Raw genomic sequence first — 17,594 nt, forward strand, 5'->3', positions numbered from 1 at the left:
TCCGGCGATGGCGATGGCACCGAAGTGTGGCCGGAGAAGATGACGGAATATTCCGTCAGTTTGGATGGAATATTCCTAACGGCGTTAACGGAATCTGTTAAACTTAACGGAATATTCCTAACGGCGTTAACTGACGCCGTCAGTGTGCTAGGCACGTGCTTGCGTGTGGGTGGCGCGTGTGGCCGTGCCTTGGCCGGCGCGTGGGGGCGCGTGCGGTGTCAGAAATTATTTTAAAAATATGGGGATGTTCGTGAGGTTGAGTAGATCACATTGGTGTATTCACACACCCCAATTGAGCATTGTATGAGAAGTTATTTCGTAATGTTGGTTATGTGCTTTAAAATTTACGTTTTTATAGTTGTTTCGCATATAGGTAAGACCTATCCCGAGGACGAGCGCAATCACTCGAGGCAAAAAGGTTACGACCCTTCTACATACCAGTGAGTGGGCTTTTGGTTTTCCGTATATACCTATATACTTGCGTTTTTCCTAGAAAGTGAAATGAAGCGTTTATATGTTTTATATGCCATGCATTATGGTTGCTCGTTTAATTATGCATTATTAGTTGCATATATACATATGATTGGTGCTGCGGATGTACAGGTAAGTGCCAAGTAAGTTACGGTTTATGTTATGTTAGTAGTGATTTGAGATGCATAGAGAGCTCATGACCTGCACCCCCGGTGTTATTGCTCCCGCCCAGAGTAGGGTATAGTCCTTCACGTGATGTTCACCTCCCGCACCACACGCTCATCTTGGATCCAAGTTAGGTGCACAGTCCTATCGTACATACCACTTTAGATGGTTCCGACTCGTAGGTGACCCGCGATTATTCGCCCAGTCTTCATGTGATCGTAGCACTTGAGCATACTTATTTTACACCCAGTCTTGTCGTACATACCACTTTAGGTGGTTCCGACTCGTGTGCAGGTATCGTTGGTGAGTTGGGGATTTGAGCTCTAGATTCAGCTGTATAGGTCACGTTAGGTGACTTCGGCTGACAGATTTCATGGCTTTGATTTGACATTACCTTGCATTCTAATTAGAGGCATACGACATGGCATATTTTCTGAGCATGTTTTCTATATTATGTGTATATTCTATTTTTCTGGGATGTATACAGGTTTTACGGCGAGGGGTTAGAACTTTGTTATTGAAATGATTTTGAAAAGCTTTGTTTTTGCCCACTCACGCTTTTTGTTTTAAGCCCCTCCAGGTTCTAGTTTGGATAGTGCTTTTGGTGGCTCCCCAGAGGATCTCTCGGCATATCTGACAGATTATCACCAGTGTAGGACCACCTTTGGGTGTGTTTATTTAGTGTTGTTTCTCCTGGACTGCACTAGGTCTCCCGTGCTCTGAACATTGGTTCTTACACTTACGCTTGCACATGTGTGTTATTTACTTTGTGTATAGCTAAGTTTATATTTATTTGTATTTTTATTATTATTTCTTAGCTTCCGCACTGTGCACATGATTACGTCACTTCCACGTGACGGCCAGCATGCCCTGATCTCGGTCGGGGTGTGTCACATAATGCCAAATACATAGGATTAAGCCAAAAATTCTCATATTTGATATTAATATGCAATGAATTTTTTAACATTAATGTCTTATTTTTCTGTTTGAAAAATCATTAACTCTCTCCTTACAATCTGCATAGAATTAATTGTGCACATCAAATATGCAATAGGGGTATTTTTGTGACAGCCCGTCCTGAAATTTACCTTCGATGACGTGGAATGACGATTTTGCCCTTGGACGTTAGTTGGTGTTTTAAGTGATTTTTTTTCTTTTGTTTTGGGTTGACTCAACTAGGACCACACAACACACACGCACACACCCGTGCGTTCTCTCTTTTCCTCCTCTTTCGTTTTTCTGCAATTTTTCTGTACAACCATACAGACAATCTTCGAACACCATAAACCACTCACGGATCAAGGTTTTAATTGGTGTCTTTGAGTTCTTGGAAAGCTCCTGAGTACATCCATACTTTTTTTAGAACTTGAAACCCTCAAAAACTCGAGAACGCGAGATCCCAGTTCGAGGTACTATTCATGCATATGTAAATACCAAGGTTTCAGAGGATTATAAGTTTATAGTGAGCTTTAAGACATTCTCACAAAGCTCGGACAAGCATTTTGGAAGAAATTGGACGTCAGGAAACTCAAGAATAGTAAGTTGCAGAGGTGACCGGAATATCACGATTTTTTCGGCGATATTCCATCGTTTTTGGGGCTTCAAACAAGTAAGGCAATGTTCTACTCGTTGTGAGCTTCAATTTGGTACTGATTTCATGAAATTTGGATGAAAAACGACTGAGATATAAAGGTTTAAAGTTTTTCCCAGTTTCCGGCGACAGCGACGGAGTCCAGCGACTAGCCGGAGAAGAAAGGGGAATATTCCGTTAAGATTAACGGAATATTCATAACAACAGTTAACGACGTCAGGTTAGTTTTAACGGAATATGCTTGCTTTTGGATGGAATATTCCTAACGGTGTTAACCACCACCATCAGTGTGCTAGGCACGTGCTTGCGCGTGGGCGGCGCGTGTGGCCGTGCCTTGGCCGGCGCGTGGGTGGTCGGAAAATTATTTTAAAAATATAAGGATGTTCGTGAGATTGAGTAGATCACATTGGTATATTCAAACACCCCATTTGAGGAATGTATGAGAAGTTATTACCTAGTTTTGGGTTATGTGCGTTAAATTGATGTTTATATGGTTGTTTCGCATATAGGTGAGACCTATCCTCAGGACGAGCGCAGTCACTCGAGGCTAGGGGGCTACGACCCTTCCATATACCAATGAGTGGGTTTTTTCCTTTTATCCTATATATATGACTGATAATTCCTCAAACGTTTACAAATTGAATTTCATATAATTTTTGTTAATGCTTTGGAGGACTAGTGTGAACTACGAATGGCTTGATCCCTGTTTAGGGTACGTAGGCAGTCCAACAAGACGTTTGATGCAACCATACAATAAACGAGACTAAATAATTGAGACAATAGCCTTGCTTGTGGAATTGAGCAGTGTGAGGAAAATGTGGTGAAAAATGTGAGATTTAACCTTAGGTTTTGGTATAACCAATGTTGGTCATAAATTAAGATGTGAAGAATCAAGAAATTGAGGTAAGGAAAGGTAAGTAATGATAGTTAATTTAGTTAGTGTCTATTTGGACTTATCACTGATGATTATTCTCGAAAGTAAATAGTTTGGGAATGGAGTGTTACAGTTATGCATTTCATGCCATTTGTATATATATTTATATATCTAGAAATATTATATATATTTGGAAGCACTACGAAATGTTTGGGTTTAGATTGTATCATGGCATATTCATACATATATTACCTGAATCTAATTATTGTGAATACATTGAAGTGCCAAATGACGCTGCGGACGCTTTGGTAAGATTCAGGTATGTACACTTTGATGGTAATGATGGTAGTGAGTACGATTGTATTGAGATATGTTAGAGCTCATAAACCTGGACCTCGATGTCAGTGCTCCCGCCCGTGGCCAGGGCCTAGCCTTCACGTTAGGCCTGGCAATTTCTGACACGACCCGATAACCCGACACGACACGACACGAAATTAACAGGTGTTTGGGTCGACACGATAACGAATCGGGTCTTATCGGGTAACCCGATAAGCACTTGTTAAGATAACGGGTTGGGTCGGGTATACACATGGGTAAACACGATACACGATAAGCAGAATATTATTTTTATAATTTTATAACCCTAAAAAAATACTGTAATAATTATATACATTAATTTTACAATTTTATACCCCTAAAAATTATAATAAATATATATTAAATTAACTATAAAATTTATAATAATTATAATTATTATATATACTATAATAATTATACCCCCAAAATATTAAGTCTCTCTATACTAATTATATATATATATATATATATATATATTAAATTTTATAAAAACTATAATGCATATTAATTAATAATTTAATATGCATGAATCATGATCATGCATTTGCCAACTTGCCGCCCTTTTTGAAAAAAAAATGGAGGGAAAATGAAAATGTTAAGAAAAGTTGAAAATAAAACAAAAAAGTGAGGGAATTAGGGAAAGATGTTGGAGGGAAAAATGAAAATGATAAGAAAAAGTTGAAAAGGAAACAAAGAAAAGAGGGAAAAATGAAAATTAATAGAAGTGGTGAGAATTTTTTTTTTTTTTTTAAGTTATTAACTTTTTATCACACACATGACTGTCATGACATATCTCACTATTTTTATAATGACACACGTGACACGTGATGTATGTACTATTCCGTGTACCAGTCAATTATAATTTATACGTACAAAATAAATAGATTTAAATCTACTTAATAAATATATATATATACACACACACACACGGAACTTGATTGATGGCATACGAATTCTCCAAAACTAATTTCAACGATCTCAACCGTCAAACTTGTTTGTATATGCTTTGAGATCACATCAACAAAAAATCATAAAAAATAAACATTCAGAGATCAAGTAACGGGACAAAGCTTTTCAACGGTTATAAACGAAAAATCACGATTTAACGGTTATTTTAACTCTGATTTTGATGATTTTTTATAACTACACTCCTTGACCCTATATGAATACAATGAATGAATTCGATCTTCAATTTAAAATATTTACACAAGTGGATACCACAAAATCTTTTGTTATACTTAATGAAAGTATAAATAAACTCTAAGTGTTAGTCAATCTATCGTTTTACGAATTCTCCAAAACTAATTTCAACGATCCAAACCGTCAAAATTGTTTGTATATGCTTGGAGATCACATCAGCAAAAAATCACAAAAAAAAAACATTCAGAGATCAAGTAACGGGACAAAGCTTTTCAACGGTTATAAACGAAAAATCACGATTTAACGGTTATTTTAACTCCGATTTTGATGATTTTTTATAACTACACTCCTTGACCCTATATGAATATAATTAATGAATTTGATCTTCAATTTAAAATATTTACACAAGTGGATACCACAAAATCTTATGTTATACTTAATAAAAGTATAAATAAACTCTAAGTGTTAGTCAATCTATCGTTTTACGAATTCTCCAAAACTAATTTCAACGATCCAAACCGTCAAAATTGTTTGTATATGCTTGGAGATCACATCAGCAAAAAATCACAAAAAAAAAAACATTCAGAGATCAAGTAACGGGACAAAGCTTTTCAACGGTTATAAACGAAAAATCACGATTTAACGGTTATTTTAACTCCGATTTTGATGATTTTTTATAACTACACTCCTTGACCCTATATGAATACAATGAATGAATTCGATCTTCAATTTAAAATATTTACACAAGTGGATACCACAAAATCTTATGTTATACTTAATGAAAGTATAAATAAACTCTAAGTGTTAGTCAATCTATCGTTTTACGAATTCTCCAAAACTAATTTCAACGATCCAAACCGTCAAAATTGTTTGTATATGCTTGGAGATCACATCAGCAAAAAATCACAAAAAAAAAACATTCAGAGATCAAGTAACGGGACAAAGCTTTTCAACGGTTATAAACGAAAAATCACGATTTAACGGTTATTTTAACTCCGATTTTGATGATTTTTTATAACTACACTCCTTGACCCTATATGAATACAATGAATGAATTCGATCTTCAATTTAAAATATTTACACAAGTGGATACCACAAAATCTTTTGTTATACTTAATGAAAGTATAAATAAACTCTAAGTGTTAGTCAATCTATCGTTTTACGAATTCTCCAAAACTAATTTCAACGATCCAAACCGTCAAAATTGTTTGTATATGCTTGGAGATCACATCAGCAAAAAATCACAAAAAAAAAACATTCAGAGATCAAGTAACGGGACAAAGCTTTTCAACAGTTATAAACGAAAAATCACGATTTAACGGTTATTTTAACTCCGATTTTGATGATTTTTTATAACTACACTCCTTGACCCTATATGAATACAATGAATGAATTCGATCTTCAATTTAAAATATTTACACAAGTGGATACCACAAAATCTTATGTTATACTTAATAAAAGTATAAATAAACTCTAAGTGTTAGTCAATCTATCGTTTTACGAATTCTCCAAAACTAATTTCAACGATCCAAACCGTCAAAATTGTTTGTATATGCTTGGAGATCACATCAGCAAAAAATCACAAAAAAAAAACATTCAAAGATCAAGTAACGGGACTAAGCTTTTCAACGGTTATAAACGAAAAATCACGATTTAACGGTTATTTTAACTCCGATTTTGATGATTTTTTATAACTACACTCCTTGACCCTATATGAATACAATGAATGAATTCGATCTTCAATTTAAAATATTTACACAAGTGGATACCACAAAATCTTATGTTATACTTAATGAAAGTATAAATAAACTCTAAGTGTTAGTCAATCTATCGTTTTACGAATTCTCCAAAACTAATTTCAACGATCCAAACCGTCAAAATTGTTTGTATATGCTTGGAGATCACATCAGCAAAAAATCACAAAAAAAAACATTCAAAGATCAAGTAACGGGACAAAGCTTTTCGACGGTTACAAACGAAAAATCATGATTTAACGGTTATTTTAACTCCGATTTTGATGATTTTTTATAACTACACTCCTTGACCCTATATGAATACAATGAATGAATTCGATCTTCAATTTAAAATATTTACACAAGTAGATACCACAAAATCTTTTGTTATACTTAATGAAAGTATAAATAAACTCTAAGTGTTAGTCAATCTATCGTTTTACGAATTCTCCAAAACTAATTTCAATGATCCAAACCGTCAAAATTGTTTGTATATGCTTGGAGATCACATCAGCAAAAAATCACAAAAAAAAAACATTCAGAGATCAAGTAACGGGACAAAGCTTTTCAACGGTTATAAACGAAAAATCACGATTTAACGGTTCTTTTAACTCCGATTTTGATGATTTTTTATAACTACACTCCTTGACCCTATATGAATACAATGAATGAATTCGATCTTCAATTTAAAATATTTACACAAGTGGATACCACAAAATCTTATGTTATACTTAATGAAAGTATAAATAAACTCTAAGTGTTAGTCAATCTATCGTTTTACGAATTCTCCAAAACTAATTTCAACGATCCAAACCGTCAAAATTGTTTGTATATGCTTGGAGATCACATCAGCAAAAAATCACAAAAAAAAAACATTCAGAGATCAAGTAACGGGACAAAGCTTTTCGACGGTTATAAACGAAAAATCAAGATTTAACGGTTATTTTAACTCTGATTTTGATGAATTTTAACAGCTACACTCCTTGACCCTATATGAATACAAAGAATGAATTTGATCTTCAATTTAAAATATTTACACTAGTGGAATTTATATACTTAATAAAAGTATGAATCAACTATAATATTAATAATTATATACATTTAATATTTGTAATAGATTAGTAGTGTATGTATTATTTTTTTTATTAGGCTTTCATTTTCGAGTGTAGATATAGTACTTGAACGAGAAATGTTTTAATGTTTTCAAGTAATATTTATGTCGCAATGTGTGGTATGTGCAAATTGTAAAAAAATATTTTTTTTTCTTAACGGGTCATAACGGGTTGGGTCACTTTACCCGTTGGGTAAAGTGACACAACCTGTTAAGGACCCGTTAAGATAACGGGTGTGACACGACACGACCCGTTAAGATAACAGGTGTTACATGAAAACGACACGAACACGACAGACACGACCCGTTTGCCAGGCCTACTTCACGTGATCGTTCACCTCTCACACCACACGCTCACCTTGGATCCAAGGTAGGTGCCAGCCTGTCGTACAGACCACTTTAGGTGGTTCTAACTCGTAGGTGACTTGCAATACTTCGCACAGCCTTCACATGATCGTAGCACTTGAGCGTATTTATTTACACCCAGCTTGTCGTATAGACCACTTTAGGTGATTCCGACTCGTGTGCAGGATTTGGTAGATGAGCTATAGGCTAGCATATTATTGAGCTATTGGCTAGCATATTATTGAGCTATTGGCTAGGATAATGTTGAGCTATTGACTAGCATTGATTGATGAGATACGGATAAGTCGTACAGGACACGATAGGTGACTCCGACATATGTATTAGTATTGGTTGATGTGATATGTGTACAGTTGTACAGGTCACCATAGATGATTCTGACTTGCATGCTAGTATGGTTTATTAAGCACATGATTATTGTATTACTACTGAGATGCTGGATAGTGGTATATATCCGGGTTTACTATTAGTATACTTTTGATTTTATACTCTTACATAGTATGATTTGTTGGAAACTATACAGGTCTTACGGCGAGGGGTTACTACCTTTGATAATGGAAAATGATTTTGAAAATCTTTGTTTCGATCACTCACTCACATTTTCTATTTATGCACACCTCTAGGTACTAGCATCAGAGTTTTCGTATCGACGAGGATTTGTGGCACTTCCCAATGCAGGTGGCTTCTTTTGATGGTATAATCATTATCTTACCTTACTGTACTATACCTATGCTCTGTATCACGCGTGAAATTGGTCCAGACCCGCTCACCGCGCACTCGCGTACTTAGGCATTTTAAGATTTTAGGGGTCGTTTGTTTGCCCTCACTAACTCGGACTGGACTGGACTGGACTGGACTAGCTATTAGTCCAATACTGTGTTTGTTCCATGCTGGGACTAACATTAATGAGACTAAAGGGGACTAGCATGGACAAAACCCTTCACTAAGAGGTCTTAGTGAGACCCCCCAATAACCATGGGACTAGCTAAGACTATCCTCTATTTCTCGTCCTTGTCATGCTCAACGACGACTCCCGACAGACTCCTCGTCATCGCCGGTCACCTAGATCAATCATTAACTTCCCGACTCTCTTTCAGATCCATTTCACAACCAACTTTCATATAAAATATACCAAATTGAAGCTGGGAGTGACAAGATTATGATTTTACTTGAATTGAGGCCAAAATGTGGTCGAATGTGGCCGGAAAATGGCCTGGAAGTCTCGGCTTGTTTGGGCTTCTTCAAATCCATGACAAATTTGAGCATGCAAAGCTAAGATCTCGGTACAGGGATGGTGATGAATTTTTTGGCAGTGCTAACTTCATCCAATTTAATGAGGGTTGGCCAAAAAACACATCGGGAAACCTGCAACTTGTCGGGAAAATTGGAGCCGTGAGGTTCCGTTCGAACAACGCATAACTAGAGAGGGAGGGAGGACAGAGAAATAGAGACTGGAATCAATAAGGAGTTTGACCAGAAATGAGAAAGAGACATGAATTGAGAGGTCTTAGAGGATAAAAAGAGGGAGAGGGTGGGACGATGAGAGAAGAGGAAAAGAGTGGGACGATGAGAGAAGAGGAAAAGAGTGGGACGGAAATGGTAGGAAAAGATGGAGAAAAAGATAAGATCATAATAAAATATTAATAATTTATATATTAAATAAAATAATATTAGAATTTGTTATTATCCTGCTTCTTAGTCCAATACTGCACCAAACGCTTCACTAAGTTAGTTCAGTTTAGTCTAGTCTAAGCCAGTCCAGCTTAGTCCTTGAAGCTAATCCAGTCCGAGATAGTCCAGCGCAACAAACGCCCCCTTAATGTATTCACATTTTATACATTATCACACTTTATGGCTTCGCCACCTTCCTAGTGTCGGCCAGCACGCCTCGATTTGGGGTCCTAATGGATATTCCGGGTCGGGGTGTCAATTTTAGGCATCTAAAAAATGTAAAATGTGTAAAGTAATATGTAATTAATGAATTCACTTAGGTGGATCCTAGTCATTTTTTTAGTAAAAAAATTATGTTGAGTTTGATATGGAAAAAATTGAATTTGAGGGGTTAAAGTCATATTGTCAGTTGATTTTATTGCAAAAAATAATGATGATTTTATCAATTAGGAGTTTAACATGTGCCTAAATTATAACAGTTTTCAAGTTTATGAAATTTGACTAAAACTTTGTTCATGATTTTCAGCTATCCAATTAGTAATCATGTAATATTTAGCATGCTAAATCCCATTAATCTGAATTTTGAAAATTGATTATATGGTTAAGTGATTTTACAGGAAACAACATAATTTCATTTTCTTCTTTGAATTTTCCTCTACTTTCCGAGCAACTAAACAGAGCAGTATTTCAAATTCCGGCCTCAACGACTAAAACCATAGGGAATAAAAATTCCATAAAAAGCAATAAATTTATACCTAAAATAGCTGGAAAGGCCGAAAAAGGCTCGAAACCAGCGGTAGTGTGAGACTTCCCGACTTTGATCCGCCCACCTGGGTAGCGGGTGGCCTGCATTTTGAAGGCTGGCCGACGAGCATGAGACAAGTCTATGGCCGGACGGGCCCAGAAATTTGGAGAGTAGAGGTGCAAGACTGTTCACGCAGGGAGAGAGGGACGGGATGGGTACAGGTCTGACGCGAGGTATTATGCGAACTGATGTCGCTGTGTAAGCAGTTAAGTGCAAAATAAGTGTAAACAAGACGTACCGGCGTGTCCTCGCTTTGATTCCCGAAACGCTTCAATAATATGTTTAGATTATATGTGAATTTACAGTTTGAGATTGAGCTCAACCGGCGTCTTTTTTTTTATTTCAAAGTTTTGAAAATAGAACATCTTGGCCCAGTTACTTTTCTATCTGGTGAGCCCGTCAAATTTGGCATCATGGGACTACTACGTATTTTTCTATACAACACTTTTGTTTATAAAAACGAGGAGGAGTTCAGCTAAGTCACACGATAGGTAAGTACTTTTACGTGCTTATAGTATGAATATTAAAATATTCAAGTGATTTCTAGAAAGTACTAGGAAGTGTTTCTCCATGAAATGCTTCAATAATCTATAAATACTTTATTTATTTATTTATTATTTTTTGCTTGATGTAGTCAGAAGTACTTGGTTCTCACAAAACATTTTTAGCCCCTCCGAATCATCTCTCATAAAAAACCAAATACTATCACTTATCTATCGAGGGCTAATGTTTTTGCTTTTTGTATACGCATTATAGTCTTTATTTCTTTATGAAGAGATATGAGACCGTCACGACTAATTAATTGCATCTATTATGTGTTTGTATTTTCTATTTAACGTTACTTTTTTTGTTTATAAGTCTAGCATTTGTAACACTAATTTTCTTCTATCAGCGTTTTTTCATGTGATCCTACCCAATTTTTAAAGAGGAGAGTGATATATCTACATCACATGTAATGAGTGAGGGCAATAAATTAATATATGACTCATTATTTATGAAATTTAAACTTAAGATTTATAACATACAAATGTAAAAAAATTAACGATCAACCGTAATACTATATACAACATATTCAAACTTAGATGTATAAATAAAAACGCATAATCTAAGAAATATTATGCGATAAATTTTTATTTTTTTAGTACAACCATGAATTTTTAGTTTTAGCTATCCTCTCCCACAACATACAGAAGCCACACGGGGCCGTCCTAAACCCTAAACCCCCCAAAGAAAAAAGAAAAATAATAAATTTTAGTTATAAGCGTTCCTGCACTCCGCTCGCGCCTCAGAAGCGTCGCCTTCCTCAGTTCCTCTAGTCTTGGAGCTTCCAAGTTCATCAGCCCCCCCAAATTCGAATCCCGCCTCTGCCACTAGGAAACATTTGTACGTATTCCCACGTGCTTCTTTCTTTTACAAACTTGAATTTTTGCGTTGTTTAGGGTTTAATTTCATTACGTTCTCATGAAAATTCAATTATATCAATACTTGCTGAGATCGAATGAAGATAGTATAACTGTTGAAATACATGAAATTTTGCAGGGGGGGTCGAAATTTAATATTTTTGCGGATAGTTTTTGAATTTTTTTCAACAGAACCTAACATTTTTCTACTTTTTGTTTTGTTTCAAGTACTGGGTTTTGTTTGCAATGAGAATCAAGGATATGTCAGATGGTGAAGGATCGGATTCGGAGGATTATCCGTCAATCAGAGACTTGGACTCAGAAGGCGAAGAGAATGATTCCTCTGGAGATGAGGTAACTGTAAATATGTAGAAAAAGAAGAGTTTAAAGATGTAGGATTTAATTTTCCATGGCATGTCATCTGTCGTTTTGTAGAAAAGTGACACCGGTTTGATTCAATGAGTTTATTGTTTTGAGAGTGCGTGTGTTAATATTGTCGAGTATAACCATGGCAGGGTGTTATCAACACAAGCGACAATGATGGCGTGGCCAGTGATTCTGGTGATGATGATGATGAAAGTGATAGCTCTGAACTTGGTGAGGGAGTTGAGGAGAGTGATTCATCTGAGGATGAGGTCTGTTGTTGTTGTCTATTGACAATTACATGTGATTTTGTTATGGTATGGTTATCTGAATTCACTGAAAGGAGTGACTTTTTCATCCTTTTTTCTGTTTTTAATAGGTGGTACCTCGAAATACTGTTGGTGATGTTCCCTTGGAGTGGTATCGGGATGAGAAACATATTGGTTATGACATTAAAGGGAAGAAGATAAAGAAGAAGGAAAAAGAAGATAAGTTGCAATCCTTTCTTGCTAGTGCTGACGATTCAAAGAACTGGTGCGCTTTTATCTCTAACATGATAGCCATCAATTATTTAAAGGATTGATGTTAAATATCAGCTATTTCCATGCAAGTTTAAGTGAAGAATTTTGGTGAATATAGTGTAACATGCTCCATTTTCTATGTTGCATTTCTTTTTTCAGTTATTGTTTTGGTTTGGAAATCAATTTTCATTGTTTCAAAGAGAACAAGATGTCCACCGAATATAGAACATCTCTTTATCAGCCAATTAGTTAATAATACAATCACATCAAAATGCTAAGTAACAACGGCCTTCCAACCCGAAATTATTACTATGGAATTCCCTGGAACTCTATAAAGACCCAAGCCCATATAGTTGCCCAGAAACATACTCTATGGTGGAGAAAATCCACCTTCTCAGCATCCTCATACTGAATTCTCACCACAAACTAAAACACAGCGATCAGTCTATATTTCTCTAACATAGACTGATTCTGGAAAAAGTGCTCTGCACTTTATGCCTGAATTTACAACTGGCATGCAGACAAGCAAGCTGGTGTTCCTCCTTCGCTTAATGAAATCACAAGTATTGAACTCGCATGAGAAGTTATCCAGACTAAGACTTGTACCTTGGGTCGCACTTCAGCCTTTAAAATCATGAGAGATGGATTATAACAGTAAATGGTTTTTCGATCATCTGTCTTGTATATTGTTTGATTATCTATTCTGTTACCTTTTCTTCTTGTTTTGAATGTTTGTTCTTTTTTGTGATTCTGTTATGCTTTGTTACTATTCAGGCGCAAAATTTATGATGAATATAACGATGAGGAAGTAGAACTAACAAAAGAAGATATCAAATCGATTAGTAGACTACTCGAAGGAAAGGCTCCACATGGTGACTTTGATCCATATGCGGTCTGTAAATCCTAATTATCCAGTTCTAATTAATATGATACTTCTATTGATACAAATGAATTCCTTATTAAAGTTGAAGTGAAATTCCCCATGTTTCAAGTGCAGCCATATGTTGATTGGTTTAAATGGGATGACTCCAAGCATCCACTGTCAAATGCACCTGAACCCAAGAGACGATTCATTCCTTCAAAATCTGAAAGTAAACTGGTAAGGCATGTTAAATGTATTGCTCCTGTTGTGTGCTTTCTTTCTTTTTCCTTTACTGTAGTTTTATTTTATTTTCAGTCCAGCAGTCTTTTTTCTGCTTTTTTCTAGTGTTTGGGTTGGACAAATTATTGTTGTCATTTTTCCAGTTTAAGATGGCTTCGTGTTCCATGCTCTGAACTTCTTTTGATAACTCTACAGGTTAATAAGATTAAGTTGGCCATGCGCAAGGGTTTAATTAAGCCTAAAAAGTCTAAAGAGGAAGAAGAAGATGAAGAAAGTGTTTATCCATTGTGGGAAGATGACTCTAATTCAACGGAAAAGAATAACCATCTAACTTACATTCCTGCACCAAAGCCAAAGTTGCCTGGTATTAGTTTTCATTCACATTCTGAGGATTGTAAGAAATCAGATAGAGAGCAATTCCTTTTTGCTTGCGTGAAATATCTTGAGACTTGATGGAAATCTTAAAATTTGAATTTTCTTTTAGGCCACGAGGAGTCCTTCAATCCATCTTTAGAATACATCCCAACACAAGAAGAGGTCAACTCTTACCAGTTAATGTATGAAGAAGACCGTCCTAAATTTATACCTAAAAGGTAATATGGAATGTGAATTGAAATTTGGACTAAATGTTAATTTGTTACTCTCCATGATTGTTCAGCTTCTAACATGCACTCCATTATCATATTGGTTAGGTTTGCAAATATGAGAAGCATCCCTGCATATGAGAATGCTGTGAAGGAATGCTTTGAGAGATGTTTGGATCTATATTTGTGCCCCAGAGTCCGAAAGAAACGTGTAAGTGAAAAATCCTGTTTTCCCTAGTGATTATTCAGTCAGGTTTTGATAGTTTTGCAAGATCTTTCAAAATGTACAGTCTAATTCTGGTCTTCTAGTCATATGAGGGCAATGATCAAATTTATTCACAATAAATCATTTATATGTTTCAGCTTAATATAGACCCTGAATCTCTCAAGCCCAAGCTACCGAGCCGAACTGAACTTAAGCCTTACCCTGTAGCATGTTATCTTGAGTATAGAGGCCACGAGGATGCAGTTACATCAGTTTCTGTAGAAGCTTCAGGGCAGTGGATTGCATCAGGTATCAATGCCATTCTTAATTATCTGTTACTTTCAGTTAGGTAATTGAAATTGGATGTAAATCTCATCATCTGTTGTGGTTCTTACAGGTTCATTGGATGGAACTTTGCGTATTTGGGAGGTTGAAACTGGTAGATGTGTCAAAATCTGTGATATTGGTGAAGCCGTCAAATATGTGGCTTGGAATCCTAATCCTGAGCATTCTATAGTGGCTGTCTCGGCGTAAGGATGCATTCAATATATTTTGGTTTCATTTTTACTTTACATTTATTTCACTGGGGATCTTGTTACTTGAATGTGTAAAATGACTATTGCAATCTTTTTAGGGGACAAGACGTACTTCTTTTGAACACTGGTTGTGGGACTGAAGAAGTACAGAAAAGAACTAAAGAACTTCTCTCAGTTGAGATGCCTATGCCCGACGACTCTGGTCAGTGTGAGATTGTTAGTGCTTTGAATATCATTTATCAAATGAATGGCATCTAACCTTTGCAAAACATATTGCTTATATGTGTACAACAGCATTCAGTGTAAGCTGGCTTCACGATGATAAACTTGAGGGAATCAGATTAAGGCATTCCAAGGTATGTTGGCCTTTTCCTTCATCAGTTTATTTGTGGTGGTTCGAGTATATGAGTGTCTTAACTGTAAGTCAAGATTGGAAGGATGGTCATCTATGAAGATTCTAAACTGTTTTCTTTGCTGGCCCTGTAGACTGTGGCTTCAGTAGAGTGGCATCGTAAAGGAGACTACCTTTCAACAGTGATGCCAGCGGATATCCTTTTTGCATGATGCTATCTCTTTATATTATCATTTGCAATTAAGTTAATAATTTATTGTTATACAAAAAAATATGAAGATCTACCAAATTAGTTATCATCTCGTTGGATTTTCTTGACTTTGGCTTTACGTGAATCAAGAGCTATTTTTATACACAAGCTCTCTAAGAAGTTTACCCAGACACTTTCATTCAAGTTGCATGGGGTTGCAGTTACTTCAGTATTCCATCCTACACGGTCTTTCTTCTTCATTTCAACAAAAAAGACTATTCGTGTTTATGATCTGGTGAAGGATGGAAAACTTGTCAAAAAGCTTGAGACTGGACTTCGTGAAGTCTCCTCTATTGCAGTTCATCCTTCTGGTAGATTTTTAATTATTCATTCATTAAGTTTCACTATTTCTATGCACTATGTACAACTCAATTGGTTTATCTTGTCTCTTTTATAGTTGTACTCGAATTGTACTCTGATATATCTGGATTTTACTGTTAATGCAGGTGATCATATAATTGTGGGAAGCAGAGAAGGAAAATTATGTTGGTTCGACATGGACCTTTCATCTAAACCTTACAAAACTCTCAAGTATGTTTCACATTTATTTTGTAGATGATGCAAACTACTATGATGATTTGTACTTTTTAGGAAGGGGGATAATACTTTCGTGCAAACTGCTGGCTTTACTTCACTTCCAGTGTTACGGACTCTGATATAACCCGCAGAGTGCATAGGTTTTTGGAAGATGTTATTTGTTTGATAGGTCTAATACTATATGACTGGTCATTAACTATTTGACAAACACCAAACCAACTTTATACAGCATTTGTCTTGTTAATGGGGATGCATATATTTTTCTGACATTTGGAAACTTATCAGGTTGCATCAGAAGGACATCAACAATGTATCTTTCCATCGTTCATACCCGCTGTTTGCAACATGCTCTGATGACTGCACTGCATATGTTTTTCACGGAATGGTTTATTCAGATCTTAACCAGAACCCTCTTATTGTTCCATTGGAAATACTCCGAGGTCATACAAGCTCAAATGGGAGAGGTGCGACCTATAGCTTTCTTTATTTTATGCCCTGTTGGGTGGTATAACAAAGATAATAGAATACTGCTAGTGCATGTGCGGAATGATTATTGAAGCATATTTCCATGGGCTTTGAATGTTTTTAGAATGTATTATGTGTTCAAGGTTCCTTCTCAAGAATGCAGATATGATAAAATGCTAAGGGGTTAGGAGAAAAAAATGCATAGTTGCAGGCCAAATGCATAGTCAACTCAGTATCATAGCGTCATTCAAACTTTTATATAAAACCTAAATCTTTGTTTCCCCTGACTGGTATGCAGGTGTATTGGACTGTAAGTTCCATCCAAGGCAGCCATGGTTATTCACTAGCGGTGCAGACTCGGTGATTAGACTGTATTGCAATTGAGAGGAAAAGAAAGGTAACGGCCTTTAGTTGGTGCCCGTTTATGGATCCGACTGCTCGGATCTGAATCTTTTACGGCCTACAAATATATTGCTTAATTGTTGTATGTACCATGTGTTGATCGAAATGGTTCAATCATAATTTTGACGGTATACAACTAATTCTTCGTTGTTCGCCCTTATATTTAACTGAAATTCCGTTGTGTGTTCCTCTTTACATTGAGTTCATATTCCTTTCGTATATTTTGAGCCGAATATGTGGGATTGGATGTTATTGTTTCAGAGCATGTGATTTCTTTTCCTAGCAGTAACGGGTAATTGTGGTTAGGTTTAGACAAATCTCAACAGGTCTTTGTAGTTGTCGACAGAACTTAGCAGGTTCCCGCTTGGTGCTTGACAAGATGCTTCATGAAGTTATAATGCTACTTTTTTAAAATATGAAGACTCGTTCTTTTCCTAAATTACTTCTAATTTTTTTTGTTGTCAAATATTGTTAGAAGCGTTTTTCAAGCACCTTAAACAAACCCAAAGGGGGAGATGCATGAGTGCCTGTGGAACTCATGTCGATTAAAAGGACAAATTGGGTGATTCGACTTTAAGCAAAGAATAAAACGTAAT

At 36.0% G+C, this 17,594-nt stretch overlaps 1 protein-coding gene across 1 annotated transcript; it reads left to right on the plus strand.

The window, feature by feature from the left end:
• The first annotated feature begins 11,398 nt into the window (after positions 1 to 11,398).
• Positions 11,399 to 17,217, plus strand: LOC137725393 (ribosome biogenesis protein BOP1 homolog). The gene is made up of 18 exons (XM_068464058.2): positions 11,399 to 11,664; positions 11,910 to 12,035; positions 12,197 to 12,316; positions 12,424 to 12,578; positions 13,340 to 13,457; positions 13,563 to 13,664; positions 13,863 to 14,031; positions 14,152 to 14,260; positions 14,360 to 14,462; positions 14,615 to 14,765; positions 14,854 to 14,986; positions 15,091 to 15,194; positions 15,287 to 15,348; positions 15,479 to 15,539; positions 15,675 to 15,905; positions 16,041 to 16,125; positions 16,417 to 16,595; positions 16,895 to 17,217. The coding sequence occupies exons 2-18, from the start codon at positions 11,928 to 11,930 to the stop codon at positions 16,978 to 16,980; spliced, it is 2,076 nt and encodes a 691-aa protein (XP_068320159.2). The 5' UTR covers positions 11,399 to 11,664; positions 11,910 to 11,927; the 3' UTR covers positions 16,981 to 17,217.
• The last annotated feature ends 377 nt before the right edge of the window (positions 17,218 to 17,594 follow it).

The sequence above is a fragment of the Pyrus communis genome, chromosome 5 (genome assembly GCF_041283825.1).
Source record: "Pyrus communis isolate YQ-2024b chromosome 5, ASM4128382v1, whole genome shotgun sequence".
Classification (NCBI taxonomy): Eukaryota; Viridiplantae; Streptophyta; class Magnoliopsida; order Rosales; family Rosaceae; genus Pyrus; species Pyrus communis.